General features: G+C 38.1%; 1 protein-coding gene across 4 annotated transcripts in view; it reads left to right on the top strand.

The window, feature by feature from the left end:
• Nucleotides 1-14766, top strand: part of LOC116055900 (rho guanine nucleotide exchange factor 12-like) — a 47116-nt gene extending 32350 nt beyond the window's left edge. For 2 of the 4 annotated variants that reach the window (XM_031307946.2, XM_031307948.2), the window contains exons 21-38: nt 787-937; nt 2364-2533; nt 2625-2771; nt 3898-3983; nt 5343-5468; nt 6118-6232; nt 6361-6461; nt 6649-6726; nt 6895-6970; nt 7268-7435; nt 7862-7949; nt 8031-8114; nt 8202-8296; nt 9252-9542; nt 9720-9953; nt 11780-11982; nt 14093-14165; nt 14273-14766. In XM_031307946.2, coding sequence (XP_031163806.1) covers nt 787-937; nt 2364-2533; nt 2625-2771; nt 3898-3983; nt 5343-5468; nt 6118-6232; nt 6361-6461; nt 6649-6726; nt 6895-6970; nt 7268-7435; nt 7862-7949; nt 8031-8114; nt 8202-8296; nt 9252-9542; nt 9720-9953; nt 11780-11982; nt 14093-14165; nt 14273-14286 — 2300 coding nt within the window. In that variant the 3' untranslated portion in view covers nt 14287-14766. The remainder of the gene's footprint in view (nt 1-786; nt 938-2363; nt 2534-2624; nt 2772-3897; nt 3984-5342; nt 5469-6117; nt 6233-6360; nt 6462-6648; nt 6727-6894; nt 6971-7267; nt 7436-7861; nt 7950-8030; nt 8115-8201; nt 8297-9251; nt 9543-9719; nt 9954-11779; nt 11983-14092; nt 14166-14272) is intronic. The other 2 variants (XM_031307949.2, XM_031307947.2) reach the window with 2 other exon arrangements.
• Nucleotides 14767-17662: the final 2896 nt, after the last annotated feature.

Here is a 17662-nt window from a genome sequence, read left to right on the forward strand (position 1 = left end):
TATCTCAGTTAATATTCATGAATTTTCTTGGTATGTAGCCTACATAACTAAGAAATAATATTAAAAGACATTGAGTGTGTTTCGTGTGGGACCAACTTTATTTTTCATAATTAAAGCATTCTTTTGGAAAATGCACCCACTGAACTTGTGAAAAACTTTGTGAAAAGGTATTTTTCATTGCATGGCACTAAACGAATTATTTGGAACTGCTGCCACAGGCTTGAACTGAAGTTATGGTAACACTTTACGGTAAGGGTGCATGAATTATGAATTCATGCATGAATTAATTCATGGTTTGTGCATTACTTCATTCCTTTATATCTTATGAATCATCAGGAATTGACATGAGTTCATAGCCTCTCATTCATGACCTCATGCATGAACAACACATCAACTAAAGCATTAGGTAAGGTGGATACATCATTATGCACAAGTTGTATTCAAATAAGAATTTGAGCAGTGATGACCACATTTCATGATAATTCACATACCTTTACCGTAAAGTGTTACCAGTGTTATTCTAACCAACACACACACACAAATGTAATCTCATTTGATAGAGCAGATAGCTTCCCTATTGGAAACATTCATTCCGTATGTTTGTTAGAGGAGTGAATTTGCTCAATAATCAATTTGTTGGCAGAAAGCCTACTGTGAAATTGAAGGTGTCAGCTAAATGAATTAATAAAAAAATATTTGCGTGGACTCTGGAATAGCATAAGTTAGACGGACCTGACTTTCTTTATATCCTCTCTGTGTTGTACTGCTCTCCTCTCTACTCTCTAGATGTGTCTCCATTCTGCATCCCACCAAGAGTGGGCGAGGGTCTGCAGCCTGGCGACCACCTGGATGGCATGTCCAGTCCAACAAGTACTCAGTTTGACTTCAGCCCCTCCAATCTGGAGCAGTTACAGGAGGAAGACCAGGAAACGTTCAGGTATTTACAGGGTTTGGATTTTCTCTTAATAGTCCAACTGCTGTAAAACTCTTTAAAACTCCTCTGAAACAACTCCAGAATTTTCTATTTGTAATAGAAAACTCATCAACAACTAATAAAGTAGACTAATGCATCTTTTGCTAATAAATTAATAAATATAAACAAAATTTCTCTCTAAGTGAACATGTGGACCTCATCTGGCTCTGTTTATCCCGGGCTAACTGTCAGTACTGTCCTTAAGAGGATAATGAGTACCTTCTGATGTTATTCTATCACAATTGCTGTGAAATTTAAGTTAATAGAGGAGAGTGGGCAATACAAAGGATGAACGTAATTTGATCCACGATCCATGACTATACTTCCTTTGGCCCCGTATGCCTGGATGACTGGTGATGCACTTTTTCTGGACTCAAAACAAACAAAACTGGAAGGACATGTGTTTTTATTTCTACTAATGTTGCTATGCTGGTGTATTTACTTGCCCATCCCAAATAAAGATACAATTTAAAAACAAAATTATATTTGTTTCTTTCCACAAACACTTTCAGGCATATGCTGCACACAAATACTCCCAGTATTTGATATGATTTCATAATTAGGGGCATTATAAAGATCAGCAGAAATCAGCTCTGTCTAATGATATGTTCAGTTTGGATTCATTTGGGGAGCAAAAGAGAGGACATTAAGTGCAGGGCTGCAACTAACAATTATTTTCATTATCAATGAATCTGATGATTATTTCTGATCCTTTAGTCTATAAAATGTCAGAAAATGGTGAAAAATACCCATCAGCACAAGATAGTGTCTTCAAATTGCCTGCTTTGGCCAGTTTGTCCAAAGATTCAGTTTATTATTCCAACCTGGAATCAGCCATTCTTTTGGCATTTGGCTTTGAAAAATGACTCATATGATATATTGATTATCAAAATAGTTGCAGTTTAATTACTAGTTTTGGCTTTACATGTTGTCACAGTAGGAGAGAATGTGTTTTGTCAAATTAAGTATGAATGATAAAACGTATAATTGAACTCAACTTTTATTTAGCACCTTTCATACAAACATGCAGCTTCACAAAGAAAATTGAAAAAACAGTTAAATTGAAAATTGAAACGACAGACAGAAAGAACAAAAGCTGAAATAAACAACATCAAATACAATTTTGCAAGACTAAAAGTTACAACAGTAAAACAATAAAATGTTTTAAAAAAAAGTTTTTAAAAAAAGTAAATAGAATAAATAAAAAACAATTATTAAAACTTAAAAGCTAAGATATAACATGACTCCAAATTAAAAGACAGATTAAAAACATAGATAATGAATATTCTAACACTCTTAGACTTTAGTGCAATAAATAAAGATTAGCATGACATCTTTCCACCACCGTACTATTTAGAATAGCCTCTCTCCCTCTGTCTCCGGCCGGCAGTAGGATGGAGGTGCAGTGTCCGGTGAGTTCAGCCGACATTCAGAGTGAAGACGACCAGGGAGGTGAGATGGAGTGTGAAGAAAACCCTCTGAACTGGCAGAGTCTGGTCAGTCGAGGCGTCCTGGCGAGCTTAACGCCACAGGAGATCAAACGGCAGGAAGTCATCAACGGTGAGTCACTGACATTTCACAGAATTCACAGTGTGATGTGAAAATGAAAAAGTATAAATATATCTTGTCTTGTACGTGTGTCCACCCTCAGAGCTGTTCTACACTGAGCGCGCACACTTGCGGATGCTGAAGGTGTTGGACTGTGTTTTCCAGCAGAGGTTGAACAGGGACAGTATCCTCCCCCCAGAGGACATCAAACACATCTTTATTAACCTGGAGGAAATCATTCAGCTGCATGGTAACGTCATTACCTCACTAATAATACCCTGCACGCTACAGAGGGAAGAGCACAAATCATAGAACTGATTTGCAAAATGTTTATTTTTAACCTTATAAATGGTATATATAAAATCCTTTGACATGTTGTTGCATGCTATTCTCCTTTCCCGAGTTTTTCTTTATGAAACTCTACAGTAATGCATAAGTAAGTTGAACTGATATAGGTCTAAAGTTACAGTTACAATTATGTGTTCAGTACAAGCTGCATGCTTTCTGTCTTTTTACAGTGTATGATGTTCTAATACTGATTATAGGATTTAGGTTACAAAACGTTTTGTAGTGGCAATGATTAAATTATGTTTCATAATAGTTGTTAAAGCATATCATTTTAAAGATATATCTAACTTTTCCGCTTTAAAATGTCTAAAAATGTCTAGACTTATGTAATAGTATTTTGTTAAGTTGTGTTCTAGCATGTTTCCAACAATGTTTAAACCCAGAGCAATCTGTAATTTTATTCAAGCACATCTTTATTTATTTATTTGTTTATTTAAAAGGGACAGTGCACATCAATTGACATTTTTTGTTTACACTCAAAATGTAAATGTGCCAGAGTTAGTAAAAAAGCTAATTTTCATCCGTAGTCCCTTGGCAGGTCAACACATCATCATATTACATTAATAAAAAAGAATGCAAGAAAGATAGACAGCAAATTAAGAAAGAAGAGAAAAGAGAGAGGGACAAAAAAATAATAAGTACAATACAAAGAAGGGCAGTACCTAGGATGAGGTAAACCAGCTATTGATGATTGCAGTTTTGATTGTTTTTAATCCATCTCTTGAGTGTGGTTTTAAATGATAGATGGTCCATGTCATTTAATCGCCTGTCGATGGCGTCATATCCCCTTTGTGCATGCGTTAGCATTGTGGTTGTCTGCCAGAAGCTGTTGCGAATTGACTTTTTATCCAGTTTTAAGCCATGTTTTTTACGATACAGTTTTTAGATGTTGGACTATATATTTTAACTGGATGAAGGATTTGAATCATGCAAACGTCAACAGCAACTCTGCTCGCAGCCGTTGTCAGTAACAACAACAAGATGCTGAATGTTTGTATTTCACAACTTCTTTTCACATTGCTCCACAGTTTCTGTAACAGAGCAGATGACAGCGATCAGGAAGAGGAGTGAGACGTCGGTGATTGGTCAGATTGCAGATGATCTCCTGGCGTGGGTAAGATCAGTGTCAGTTCATGCAGGAGATAGATTAAAAGCTTTAAAATGTATGCTCCAAAGGCAGCTGAAAGAGTGGTCTAGAAGAAATGTACATTATCCTGAATTTATCAAGACAACAAGTAAACATGGAGGCAGTTTTTAGTTTGCGTTAACAGCAAACAGCATCAACAGCAAATAAAATATATATATATATATATATATATATATATATATATATATATATATATATATATATATATATATATATATGCGTGTGTGTATATGTATATTAGGGCTGTCAGCATTAACGCGTTAATCGCGATGCGATTAAGGGTCGAGCATAATGCGTTAATTTTTTTTAATCGCATGGCGCCATTTATTAATTTATTTTCACTTCACTCGGCTTTGCGTCGTGCCTAACAGGCTACTATTTTGCCGCACTTCCTCATAACACATCCTGCTGCTGCAGGAATAACAACGCGGATTTCGGTGCCTCATTCTGGTGCCACTGATATGTCTGCGCTTCTCTCTGATGCTCTGAAACAGACGTTACAGGCAACAGAAACATCGCTGCACGTGACGCTAGTTAACACTATACTCGACAGCAGCTAACGTTAGCCTACCGCTAGCTAGTAGCTGGATTAAACACGGTTACAATGCTGACAGCTAACGCTAAACGGTGTAAAGTTTGACTGTATTTCACTGGAGAGGATTCCGACACCGGGATGTAACAATCTGCAGCTGCTGTTGTCGGAAAAACACAGACGGTGCGTTCAATGAAACTGGCAATTTACAGTCTCGTGGTGCATTCATAGTTGTTGTTAAATTCAAATGTGTAACTAGATTTAATATATAATAAACAAATACAAATCTTAAAATCAAGTTCATAAAGTCACTTTCTTTGCATTCATTTGATTCCCAATCAAGATACACTGGTAAGAATTGCTTTCCATTGTTAATATGTACTTAAAAACTGTTCTGAAATGCAAAATAATAGAATTTTAATCATGTGATAAAACATGCGATTAATCGTGATTAACTATAGAAATTCAGCGATTAATCGCGATTAATATATATATATATATATATATATATATATATATATATATATATATATATATATATATATATATATATATGATATAACATAACATCATATTGTGAAGGGTTTGTTCTTACTTAGTGATGTTGAAGCTAAAGGTTGCATTTAGGTTAAAATGTCCATCTAATACATGATCTACACCGGATATGTGAGGTGATGTACAGTAACAATTGATATTTATACTGCATTTAAGTTGCTCTGGGTAAAAACATCAGCAATGGTAAATACTGTAGTAAATCCAAATGTAGATGTCCTGTGTTTGTGTATTGATTCCAGTTCAGCGGGGAGGAAGAGGAGAAAATAAAACGAGCAGTGGGAACGTTCTGTAGCAACCAGCCGTCTGCACTGGAGCTCATCAAGAGCAGGCAGAAGAAAGACCAGCGGTTCACTTTATTCATGCAGGTCAGTAACTACAGAATACAGGAAGGAGGGGATTTTTATTTATGCTGAGAAAATCAGGATATTATAAAGAAACAGAGCTGTGTTCCCTTTTTTTCTTTTTTTTTTCTTCTTTTTGTTTTGTTTTTTACAATTGAAGCTTCTACTGAGGTTTCTGAATTACTGTAAGCTTTGAATGTCTGTTGTCATATTTTATGACGTCATAGACTGCCCTGTAAATACAGGTGTGTGCCTCCCTTTGTGTGTGGCAAGCGGGAGTGCAAGCAGTTTTTTAACTGCAGTGAAAATGTTGTTTTTCAAAGGCTAAACACCAACAAATATGGATTGAAGAAGAATATGAATGAATGAATATTTTTTTATTATTACCAGATGCCAAAGAATATCTTTTTTCACTTGAACTGGACTTTACAACGCTCTGGAGTTATTGTTTGGATGACACAAGTTGAAAAACAATCATACCCAGCCACCACTGAAATCTATTTCTACAAATACTATAGTACTAATAATACTAGTGTAGCCTAATCTTTATCTGCAATTATGTAGAAATACAGAGTTTAAACCGAAGATAACAAGCCCTAATTATTAGATATGTTTATTGTATCATATATTATCTGTCATAGAGGTTTATTTCTCCTTTTTGTCTTTATTTCAGGAAGCTGAGAGCAACCGTCTGTGTCGCAGGCTGCAGCTTAAAGACATCATTCCTGTAGAAATGCAGAGAGTCACCAAGTACCCACTCCTACTGGACAATATTGCCAAGTACACAGGTATAAACTCCACAGGTATCAATATGATTGCAGGCCTTTTTAGCTCATGATATGGTTAATAAGTTGGATCATTTACAAAGGTTGTACATTAAGCAGCTATTGGTTTATGTTTGTTTATCTCCCCACAGGAGATGGGGAAGAGAGGGAAAAGGTGAAGAAAGCTGCTGAATGTTGCAAAAAGATCCTCAACCACGTCAACCAGGCTGTCAAAGAGGCTGAGAACAAACAGGTACACACAGTAGAATCATTGTAAAATATATATCAGTTAGGGTTTTATACAATATTTAAGTTTACACTCAAGGTTTAGGGATTTTTAAAAAGATTAAAACCAACTCTATACCAGCTAAAATACATTTGTTCCCCCTCTAATTTCCAGGGTTTAAAAAGCATGTTGTGTTGTGTTTTTTTCTCAACAGAGGCTTGAGGAGTATCAGAGAAGGTTAGACCTCTCATCACTCAAACAGAATGAAAACCCCATGATCCTGGAGCTGAGGGTAAGAAACGAGTTATCATCCCTGAGTCTCTGAAAATATACTGTAAGGTTATGAGCTCAACATAAAGTCTCCTCTGGTGCATCAAATCAAACAAAAGTTGTCAGTGTATGTTTGTAATACGTATGTATTTGTTGTATTTTTTGTTGAAAATTGATTCTTGTCCTGCAGAATCTGGACCTGACCAAGAGGAAGATGGTGCATGAAGGACCTCTCTCCTGGAAAGTTAATAAAGACAAGACAATTGGTACATAACACACACCAGTATATTAGAATAACATTAAAGAAATACAGTATAAACTTTCCACCAGTATATCGATAAAGAGGAGGATGTGCAGATTAATTTACCCACTCTTATGAAGTTTGTAACACATTCAAATAAAAATGTGGGTTGAAATATGGTGGCAGTAGCTCAGTCCAAAGGGGCTTGGGAACCGGAGGGTTGCCGGATCAAGTCCCTGCATGGACCAAGTATGGAATGTGTATTGGTAGCTAGAGAGGTGCCAGTCCACCTAAAACCTTTACCTTTATATCTTCCTTTCAGAGCTGTACACAATCCTCCTGGAGGACATCCTGGTTTTACTGCAGAAACAGGATGAGCGTCTGGTCCTCAAATTCCACGGCAAGAATCCGGCCAGCGCCGCTGACACCAAACACATCTTCAGCCCCATCATCAAGCTCAACACTGTCTTGGTTCGTCCAGTGGCCACTGGTAAGAACTACACTGACTCCAAAATGTTTTCTATTTTGTAATTTGATTTAGTATCTTTAATGGTTTAGTCAATCAGTCCTCGGTATTTTGGGACACAAGCTTTTCTTTGCGTGATTGGCCAACATGGCTTTCGGGTTAGGGTTATGTCGCCGCTTCTTGACAGCGCTTCAGTTGTGTTTTTAAGTTTTCATTTGGATGTGATGATGATGATTTACTTGTGTGGACGGGATTTCTTTTTAAGAATGAAGGAGGGAAAAACCCAGTATTCAAAATACCTGTGTATGTGTGGACAATGCCTTAGTCTTGTGCTTTCTTACTGCTTTTCTTAGTTTATGTTCATAAATTCCTGTGTATGCAGTGCATATTAAGTATTATGCATGTAAATGTAACTGTCACGTAATCATTGTTGCATTTTGTCGTCATCAGACAACAAGTCTTTCTTCGTCCTATCCATGTCTGAAAACGGGGCTCAGATCTACGAGCTGATGGCTCAGACGGTGTCCGATCAGAGAACGTAAGTCTCGCACCGCAAACACAAACAACATGTCATCTGTTTCCCGTATCTCATCCTGCTGTATCACCTCCGTTCATCCAGGTGGCAGTGTCTCATCACACAATGTGCCGACACCATGAAGGCCAAACCTCACAGCAGAGATAACACACCTCCAACTCAGTCTGAGTGAGTCCACTAAGGCAGCCACTTACTCAATAATACTGGTGTTTGATTTTTATTTATTTCGTTGTTTCTAATGCGAGTGTGTTTCAGTGCTGTGCGGGACGCTATTGAGATCATCAAACATGGGATGCCCAAGGCGAGCAAAGATCCTAACGACGCATCAAGTGGAAGCATCCATTCTTCAGGTACAGTAGCAGCGGTTGAATTACGTTTTTTAATCTATGAATCAATTAGACATCAATTTGTTCATCGTTTGATGATTTTCTGCGTGTGTCTGTTTTATATCATTGTAAACTGAATATCTTTTTTATTATTTTTTATTTTATTTATCTTTTTGGACTGTTGGACAAGCATTTGTTTGACTATTTTCTGACAAACACAAAAAGCTATGTCTGTTTATACACTAAATAGTCCATTAATTGAAAAGTATAATGAAAAATGAATGAATAGAATAATTTAAACAATCATTGTCCATCAAGTACAAATACCTCGGAATTGAAATAAAGACTAAACTTAACTTCAGGGACTGTGTCGCTTGAAAAATCAAGAACTTGCAACAGAGAATGTATTTTTTACACAAACGACCATTTAACATTTAACCATTTTAATGTAAACTGTCATATTTTTACAAATGTTTAATCTTTAAAAGATTAAAAAGACTTCTACAAAGTAAAATCAAAACAAGTAGATACAAGGTCTCTCTTATTTATTCTTTTATTAAACTATCAGTATAACATGCCGTTTATCAACGGGTAACTTAGCTGGTCACTTTTATACCAAATTTGATTTTGCTGTTGTGGATTGACTGTGGTTTCTATTTGACTTTATTGTTTATTCTATCTCAATACAATCAAATGCATTGATTATGATTATGTTGTGGTCTTACTGTGTTTGTTTACTGTGGACCAAACACATTTCTCTGTGTGGGATAACAAAGTTGATCTAAATGTCAAAGAGGTTCAGTTACCTCGGCAGAATATTTGAATTTGAACATACCTCATAGCTTGAATTGTTTTACATGAAGTATTTCATATTTTACATTAGATTAAAACCTACAGTTTATTTTTGATGTTAACCTGATGTACTATATATGTACTAACCCTCTATCACCATCTGAATCCAAATCTCAATGCACTCCAGATAAAGATGCCGCCTCTTCTACAGACATTCAAGCTCCACCGAGTATCAACCCGTTTGATGGCATGAAATCAGAAGACGAGGAAGAGGAGCTGGTCGTGGCAGACAGACAGGAGGGAGAGGAGGATGATGAAGAGGTGGATGAAGCAGAACTCGAGGCTTTCCTGGACGGGCGGCTGGCAGATGGACTGCCCTTCCTGCAGGATGGGTCACATCAGGGCATCGCCGTTAAAAACCAAGAGCATAACACATTCAGCCTACCGTGCTCCAAAGGCGAAGATGCTCTCAGGACATGTAAGTTACATATTAAAGAGTTAGTTCACCCAAATTGCAAAAACATATTTTCTCACCTACTTCTAATGGTTTCTAGCCACGCATATAGTTTGGGTTTTATCTGCATAGGCTTTGAGAGTGTAAAAGATTATGAGATGACATTTACATCAGAAAATAACACATTCTTCTGTGTCCTAGTGGCGATGCTGAAGCAGGCTCTTTTCAACCACATGATAAGCAGAGAGGCAGAGGGTGAGAAAGAGGAGACAGAGGAGAGCAAGCAGAGTGGGGCCCCTGGGTGTCAGCTGAGTGCCTCTTTGCCTGGGAGCCCAGAGGGGCCCTCTGAGAGCCGAGCAACTGCAAGCTTGCAGAAAGAAAACCCTCAGCTCCCTTCAGGACACACAGAGCTGTCTGAGTCGACTGAACGCAATGGTGAGAGAATAGTTCGACAATCGTTCGACATTTTGGGAATTACACTTATTCACTTTCTGGCTGAGCATTAGATGAGGATATTGATACAGCACTCATATCTGTATGTTAAACATAAGGCTGCAGCCAGCAGCTGCTTAGCTTAGCATAGCATAAAGACCCTGAACAGAAGGAAACAGCTAGCGGCAACGTGACATTTTTACACAGCAGTTTTTCACAGCGGTATTAAACAAACGAGATTTAACGTGCTGGGAGGAGACCAGAGGCCTGTACTACGAAGCAAGATTTGGCGTTAACGAGCTAACTTCAGGTTCAACCCAGGGTTTTGTGTATCACGACGGTGGATCACTTGTTACCCGGTTAAATCGCCGTTGTAACTTATGCTGAACACCTAACCTGCTCGGGAGCAGGTTATGTTGGAGATTAGAGATCAACCGGTGAAAAAGCACCGCCTACTGACCAATCAATACTCGACTGATAACGGTGTCACCGTTCTTAGAAGATCCGGAGCTCGGTGGGCGGAGAGAGAGAGGTGCGCTCAGAAAAGTTAAAACATTTAGAGACAGACAACCTCATTAACATTACCTGATGGGTATTTTTATGAAAGATAAAGATTTTCAGCGGAGGGAATTATGTATAGGCTATTTGTCGGCTTGTTGAGCCGTGTGTTGCCACATTGGTTTGAATTTTATATTTTTTTATTTGCTCTCACGATCGCTTATCACTGCCAGGGTTGCAACTGAAATAAAAGGCTAAAGCAGCGACAGTTTATGGAAAGCGCAAGTGTAATTATGGTCAGATCTTGTGCCTGACTGATGGGGAAGTGATACTGATAAGCGTTGTGATTCACACATCTACAGCGTCGGCTATTTTTGTTGCCAGCTTTCCTTCCTGTCTTAGAAAACAGCGACTGTATTGTGTTTTGCCTGTAAAAACGTGTCTGTGTTCTTCATATTTATGTAGAATTATAGTTTGCTCTTCTTATGTAAAATATGCGGCTCTGGTAGATGTTTGCGATTGGTCGTGCTGTGCAAACACCGCCTCTTTTATGTGAATGCGCGTGCCGCTGGATTGGGAAACCCTGGGTTGATTGAACTAGTTGTTAACCACCGTCGTGATACAGCTTATGCGGGACCGCGGTTGTTAGGTTAGGTGAAGCCGGGTAACTGAAATAAATCCAGGGCATGTTGATCTTGATTCATAGTACAGGCTTCAGGGCTGCCAAAATTGGCCAAAAATGACGTTTGTATATTCCTTCTAAAAAAACACATAGGTTTAAATATAATCAGATATCTATTTTTGCACATTATGTACACAAGAAGGCAATCCAATACAACTGGAGACATAACTACTTGTTAAGGGATATTATTTCAAAATAAACATGTATTTTAAAATATCTATATACCTACACATTACAAAAGAAACAAATAAAATAATGTCCTATTCCGTAAACCGTAATTTAGAGACTGTAGACCTCTCTTGCGTGCACGTAGCAGGACATGACGTGGATTACACCGCCTCTTGCTGTTTCTTGCATTTGTCTGACAATGTTGGCTTTGGCCCTTACCCACAGAAGTTAACTCATTGTCTCTCCAGTTTTTTGTTGGGAACTCACAATGGGGGAAACAGCTAACTTTGAATATACCCAAGCTAGCTGTTTCCCCCTGTTTCCAGTCTTTATGCTAAGCTAAACTAACCGTCTGCTGGCTGACAGATATAAGAGAGCGGTATCAATTTAAATCACAGCCAAAAAGTGTATTACCCAAACTATTACTATGTAATAAACAAAAAATATTGTTCCACCTCCATTGCTCTTCTTCTCCACCCAGGGGGTTTTGTGATTCTGGATTTCGGTGGGGGCTCCGAGGAGAGCAGCACTGATGATGATGGGGGAGTGGGAGGTGACGTGGGGATCGACATGAGGAAACTGCTGTCCTCCTCCTCACAGGCAGGGAGCGGCTGCGGACCCAACCTCAGCAGGCAGCTTATGACCCACCTGCGCCTCCTTCAGGCCGACCTGCAGTATCTGAAGGTACTACACACGCAGCTGACAGCCTGTTTTAATTGCTTTTACACACTCACAGCATTGTGGAGAGTCACAAACCCAACAAGAGGTGGGAGAAATCCTGGCTGAAAGTAGTCCTTGTAGTAGACACAGATGGTCTGATGATGCATGAGATCAGTGATGCTTGTAGACGGGACAAGATGAGCATGATGAGTATATATCTGCACAATAAAGGCACAAATGGTTAGTTTTTATTTTGGGTTTACTGGTTTTTGCTCGTTTACCAGATGTTGAATGCCGGGAAATTTAGAAAATCCGGTCTGGTTTTCTATGGAAAAATACCTGCAGGATCCTGGGATTTGTTTTTACCATGCGTGTGCTTGTGTGTTTGTTTGTACCTGTGTATTTGCATACTGAAGAATAGTGTATTGTACTGAAGCAAAGATGCCCTCTGCAGACCTCGTAAAAGCTACCACACTACTGTCGTAGCTAAATTGCTGTTATTACAGTAATATTACTTGTCGTGTACTACTCCTGTGCAAGTACTGTGAACTGTAGTTTGCAGTTCAGATCCATCCTAAAGATGGTGTACTTTTTAAGAGGGATTTAACCACACACAATCTAACAAATAAAAGATTAACATCAGAAAATAAGAGATTAATTATCAGTAACTTTGTTTCTAAAATCAAACTTTATTTAGGGTGAGAAATCGCAGGAAACCTGGGAAAAGTTTCTCTGGAAGTTCTTTTAAAATCACTGGAAAATAAGACATATAACTATATATAGAGTATATAACCATCAGAGACCAGCAAATGTAACAATAACATGGTCTTAGCTGGATTGCTCTCCTAAACAATTTAGTTCACTTTTATCTAAATAGTGAAAACCTAGTGTTAACAGGCAGACAAATGTACAGTGTCGATATGACTTTAAAAAAAGGCCACTATTAGTATAAAGTAGTGCTGTCAGTTAAATGCGTTATTAACGGCGTTAACGCAAACCCATTTTAACGGCAATTTTTTTATCGCGAGATTTACGTTCTTTTTGGCATAGCAAACGTAGTTTTTTCACATGCTGTTGCAACAACTAGTAACGTTAGAAAAACTACACCACCACACCGGATCTAGTTAGACCGGAAACAAAACAACAGCACGCCGCACACACTTGTTTGGGCTTGCGAGCCGGCCAAAGAGTAGTAGGCTAATGTTCGCTAACATTACGTTTTGAGTGGATGGCGAGCGCAAGACGCCGAAATGGATGCCAATAAGATTCTGAATGGAAAGTTTACGCTACAAGGCAGAGCCTCTTACTGGCATGGATGTCCCCAGGAATGGTGGTCCACATATGAAGGGGCACACAGTGAAATAGCTCGCCTTGCACTTGGCAAGTAAGTAGTTAGCAACACCGGCCACATCAGTACCTTCTGAAAGGTTGTTTTCACTGAAGCGAGCTTCCCTGTTGTCTGAAAATGTCAACAGGCTTGTCTGTTTGAGTAACTGGCTCAAAGCAAAGAAGTAGTAGGCTTACCTTTTATTGCTAACCGTTACTGTTCATTCTTTCTGAAATAAGAGGCTGGGTTGATGAGCCTCTAGTGAATAAAGAGCAGTAGCCTGACTGCTATGTTCAAAGCAAACTTGAGAAAAAGAAAGTATTGAGCCATGGTTTAACTGCACTATAGGCTGAGTCCTAGTTTACCTTACATGTGCACTTTGTAATTTTATTTTGTATCGCCCTGTTTTGATCCCTCAGAAAGGGTTTTCAATAAAAAAAAATTGCACAAAGCAAGCCGATCCACTTTTCCATGTTGATAAGAGCATTAAAATGAGAAAAAATAATGGGAAAAAAGAAATCAAGGGACATTTAGAATAGATAAAAATGTGCGATTAATTGCGATTGATCGCGATAAATCATACGACATTAATGTGATTAATCGCGATTAAATATTTTAATCGTTTGACAGCACTAGTATAAAGTAAATAACCTAAAATAAGGTAAAAGACTAGATTCACAGCGATAAACTTATGGAAACTGCCCGATGACTCCGAGGCAATGTGTGAAGTGAGTCAGAATGATATAAAAACTTTTTTCAACGTTTTGCGTCATTTGTTTTTGTTTTGTTGTGATGATCTGTTTCCAGGAGGTGGAGATGAAGTACAACGAGCTGCGACAAACACACAACGACACAGCTACTGACTCCGATGACAACAATGGTGTGTTTCACTTCTCTCAGTCTTTTAAAACAATCAATGATGAATCCAACATTTATCTTTTGTACATGGACAGTGAATCTCAAACACTTTTGTTTGATATTTTTCAGATGGGATTCATTGATGAAAGACTTCCTTCTCTCTCTGTCGTACGAGTTTCATGCCACTCCTTGATTACTTTCTTCCGGAATAATCTTTGACTACACTGGTGTCTCCAAAAATAATGGAGGCTTAATGTCTGATCTCCCACTTCAGGCATGTATCAGTGGAAGACATTATCCTCATTATTAGGAATGTTCCACTACAAACTCAAAATCCTTCTGAGAAGAGACTCTGTGGAATTACCTGAGGACAGTTCAGTTGCTTTTTTTGCTATAATAATATTAATCAACTGCATAAATTATCTCAAACACTGGAGATATGAAATGGAAAAAGGGTCAGCGTCAAGTGTGTGACGTCACACACATGTACAGCAGAGATTTAAAAACATTAAGGAACGAAAAGACACAATGAAGACCAGAATAATTCTCTGAGGACCAAGAATGTAGATTATCTTGTTCAGGACTCACTGCTGTAAGCTTGATATAACATACTGCAATAAGAATCAAGAGACAACCACTAAGGTAAATTTTCAGTCCATCACACCACAATAGTTGAACATGCTTAAAGATGGACTTCCTTATTTTGTAACATCGCTGAAAAACTGTTAAATGCCAAAATCTCCTCATCAACACACTGATTATGTTTTTAAATTTGGCACCATTCATAGAAATCATACAAGAGGATTTAAAGGACAATTCCGGTGCAAAATGAACCTACGGGTTAATAACATATGTGTACCGAGTCGAACGTTCTCTGGGATCTGTTTTCATGCTAATCAAAAGCATCTCTAGCCTCAAACAAGCTACTGCAAACTGGTGGTTAGCTGCTAACGCTAGCTTTCGGGGCAGATGGTAAATCGCTATTTTATACCACTAGCAAGACTCAAAATAACACCACACTTCAACAGTAGCATAATGAGGGTCCCTACATGTAAACCGAAGCATTGAGAACTTTGCAAGTGTACAGACAGTTTATTAAAAAGATAGATTATAAAGACAGTAGTGTTCATGTTTACATGAGGGCGCCATCTTAGAAAACAGTCATGAGCAGTCGAATCACGAACGCTGTGTTTGAGCTACGTTACTGGTTGCACGGCGTTTGTCGTTCGACACCTACAAAGTTCTCAATGCTTCGGATTACATGTAGGGACCCTCATTATGCTACTGTTTGTTACTATTTTGAGCCTTGTTAGTGGTATTAAAATAGTGTTTACTATCTGCCCCGAAAGCTAGCGTTAGCAGCTAACCACCGGTTTGCGTTAGCTTGTTTCAAGCTAGAGACGCATTCGATTAGCATGAAAACAGATCCCAGAGAACGTTCGACTCGGTACACATATGTTATTAACCCCTAGGTTCATTTTCCGCCGGAATTGTCCTTTAACATCCATTCCTACCATCGCCAAATGTTTCCAAAAGTATTTTTATGTTTTATGTCTTTCACCTAGCTTAGCATAATTTTGTGTTTACACCAAGCGGCGCGATTATATGAAAAGTTAATGTGAAATTCTTGTCATTAGTGACGTTGTGTTGCAAAAGCCTATAAACATTGAGATTCTCCTGCATAGCATAGCCCTGATCCATCCAAACTCCATTCAGAAAACAAGTATTTTATGCCTTTTTTTTTTTTTTTTTTTTTTACAAATCGGCATCATGATATAGTTACTTCGGCATCCTTTTCATCCATTTATTGCAATTAAATCATAGCAAAATCTGTACCTCAAGTAGCTATGGATGCGGCAGTTCCTGGAGAAGGCAGTGAAATTCACCGAGCTGTCTGCGCCTCTGGATGATGTTATGAACCCAGACACAACGGGGTTTGGTTTTCCGACGTATCTGGGACTTCCACAACAGGTACAAATCTGCGATATTATTTATTTCAGCCATAGTTGATGACGGAGGGAAACGTTGCGTCTCGCGCAAGTGATGCGAATAAACACAAATGATCACAATATAATCCCACGGTCAGCGAAAATTTGGTTTTGCGGTTGGTGTGAACAGAGCATAAAACTGGAATTGATGCGAAACAGCTAGCCTGATTAATTTACTAATTAACATGTTGAATCTTGTTTGTTTCATCGGTACACAAACAGAAATGTAAAAAAAATGACAGTTTAAGGTTTTAAGGGGATTCACTTTCAATGTCTTTGATGAACCTCGAATGGCAACTCATGCTCTAGTTCCAAGCTGTTACTCCCACTAAAAAAATGCTTTTACATTTACGTTTCTGTATGTATTACTGTTAATTTGTGAGCTTTAGAGGTGTTTGTAGGTGTATTTTTTTTTTTTTTTTTACTTTGAACAAAGGCTAACCGTTTCCCGCTACTTCCAGTCCTTATGCTAAGCTGGGCTAACCATGTCCTGAATCCAGCTCTGTACTTGACACACAGACATGATTGTGATATCGATCTTCCCGTCTTAGTCTTGGAAAAAAAGAAAAATAATTAATTATTCCTAATAAGTATTCCTTCGAGCAATTGAATTATACCATTTTAAAATGGTTATAAGACGCTTGTGCATGTAAAATCTAATTTCTTGTCCAGGGTGCTAAACTGAACATCATTTATTTGGGGACTGGCTACAAATTTCCAACGAAAAATTGTAAAAATGTGCAAAGCCTTTGACAGTTCCAGTACTGTTTGTTTACTGGTTGACTTTTTAGTTTGAATGAATAGTATGATGAAATGTTGTGCAGCAGCTGACTTTTAAATTCCAGATTTGAAATGTCCTATAGCACTTGAATGTAGCATAATATAGCAAACAAAAGATCCAGATCACTGCCTGTTCAGCCAAATTCATAATGACTTACCAACAAACAAACAAAACCGAAGGATGAACAGACAGACGGAGGTATAAACAGAACCTCTAACCTTTGTGTTTTAAAGAATCTATGTTGTTCAAATGAAGTTTAGCACCATGCAGTAAGGGAGCAGATTTGGCAAATACTTCTTTATGTCCTATTTGTTTTTATCAGGGGTGCTTACTAATGATTGCACATAGAAATACAATGTAATCTGTAAATCCTGAGCTGGTAGAAATGCAGCTATAAAAAGAATTATTGTGTGTAACTGCTGGTGTTTTTCCTGGAGCACAATATAATAGATACTACAAGTTTTCAGAGTGTGTGCACATGTGAATTTATTGAATTGAACTTTATTGTAGAATGAATTTTCTATTTGTATTCCAGATCTTTTTTGTTGTGCGTCATCAAACACTTAAAACTACTTCAATCTTTTCCCCCTGAAGTATTGTGAGGAGTTTTTTCTCCAGGATCATTTCTGTAACAGGCTACTCATAAAAGCCTGTTATCCCTTTTTAGGCACAATAATTCACTCATCAAACCTCTGCACTTGTCTTTAATAGTTGGACTGAAAAGACTCAAATATTCTCTGGCCACAAGAC

This window comes from Sander lucioperca, chromosome 13, assembly GCF_008315115.2.
Source record: "Sander lucioperca isolate FBNREF2018 chromosome 13, SLUC_FBN_1.2, whole genome shotgun sequence".
In the NCBI taxonomy this organism is placed as follows: domain Eukaryota; kingdom Metazoa; phylum Chordata; class Actinopteri; order Perciformes; family Percidae; genus Sander; species Sander lucioperca.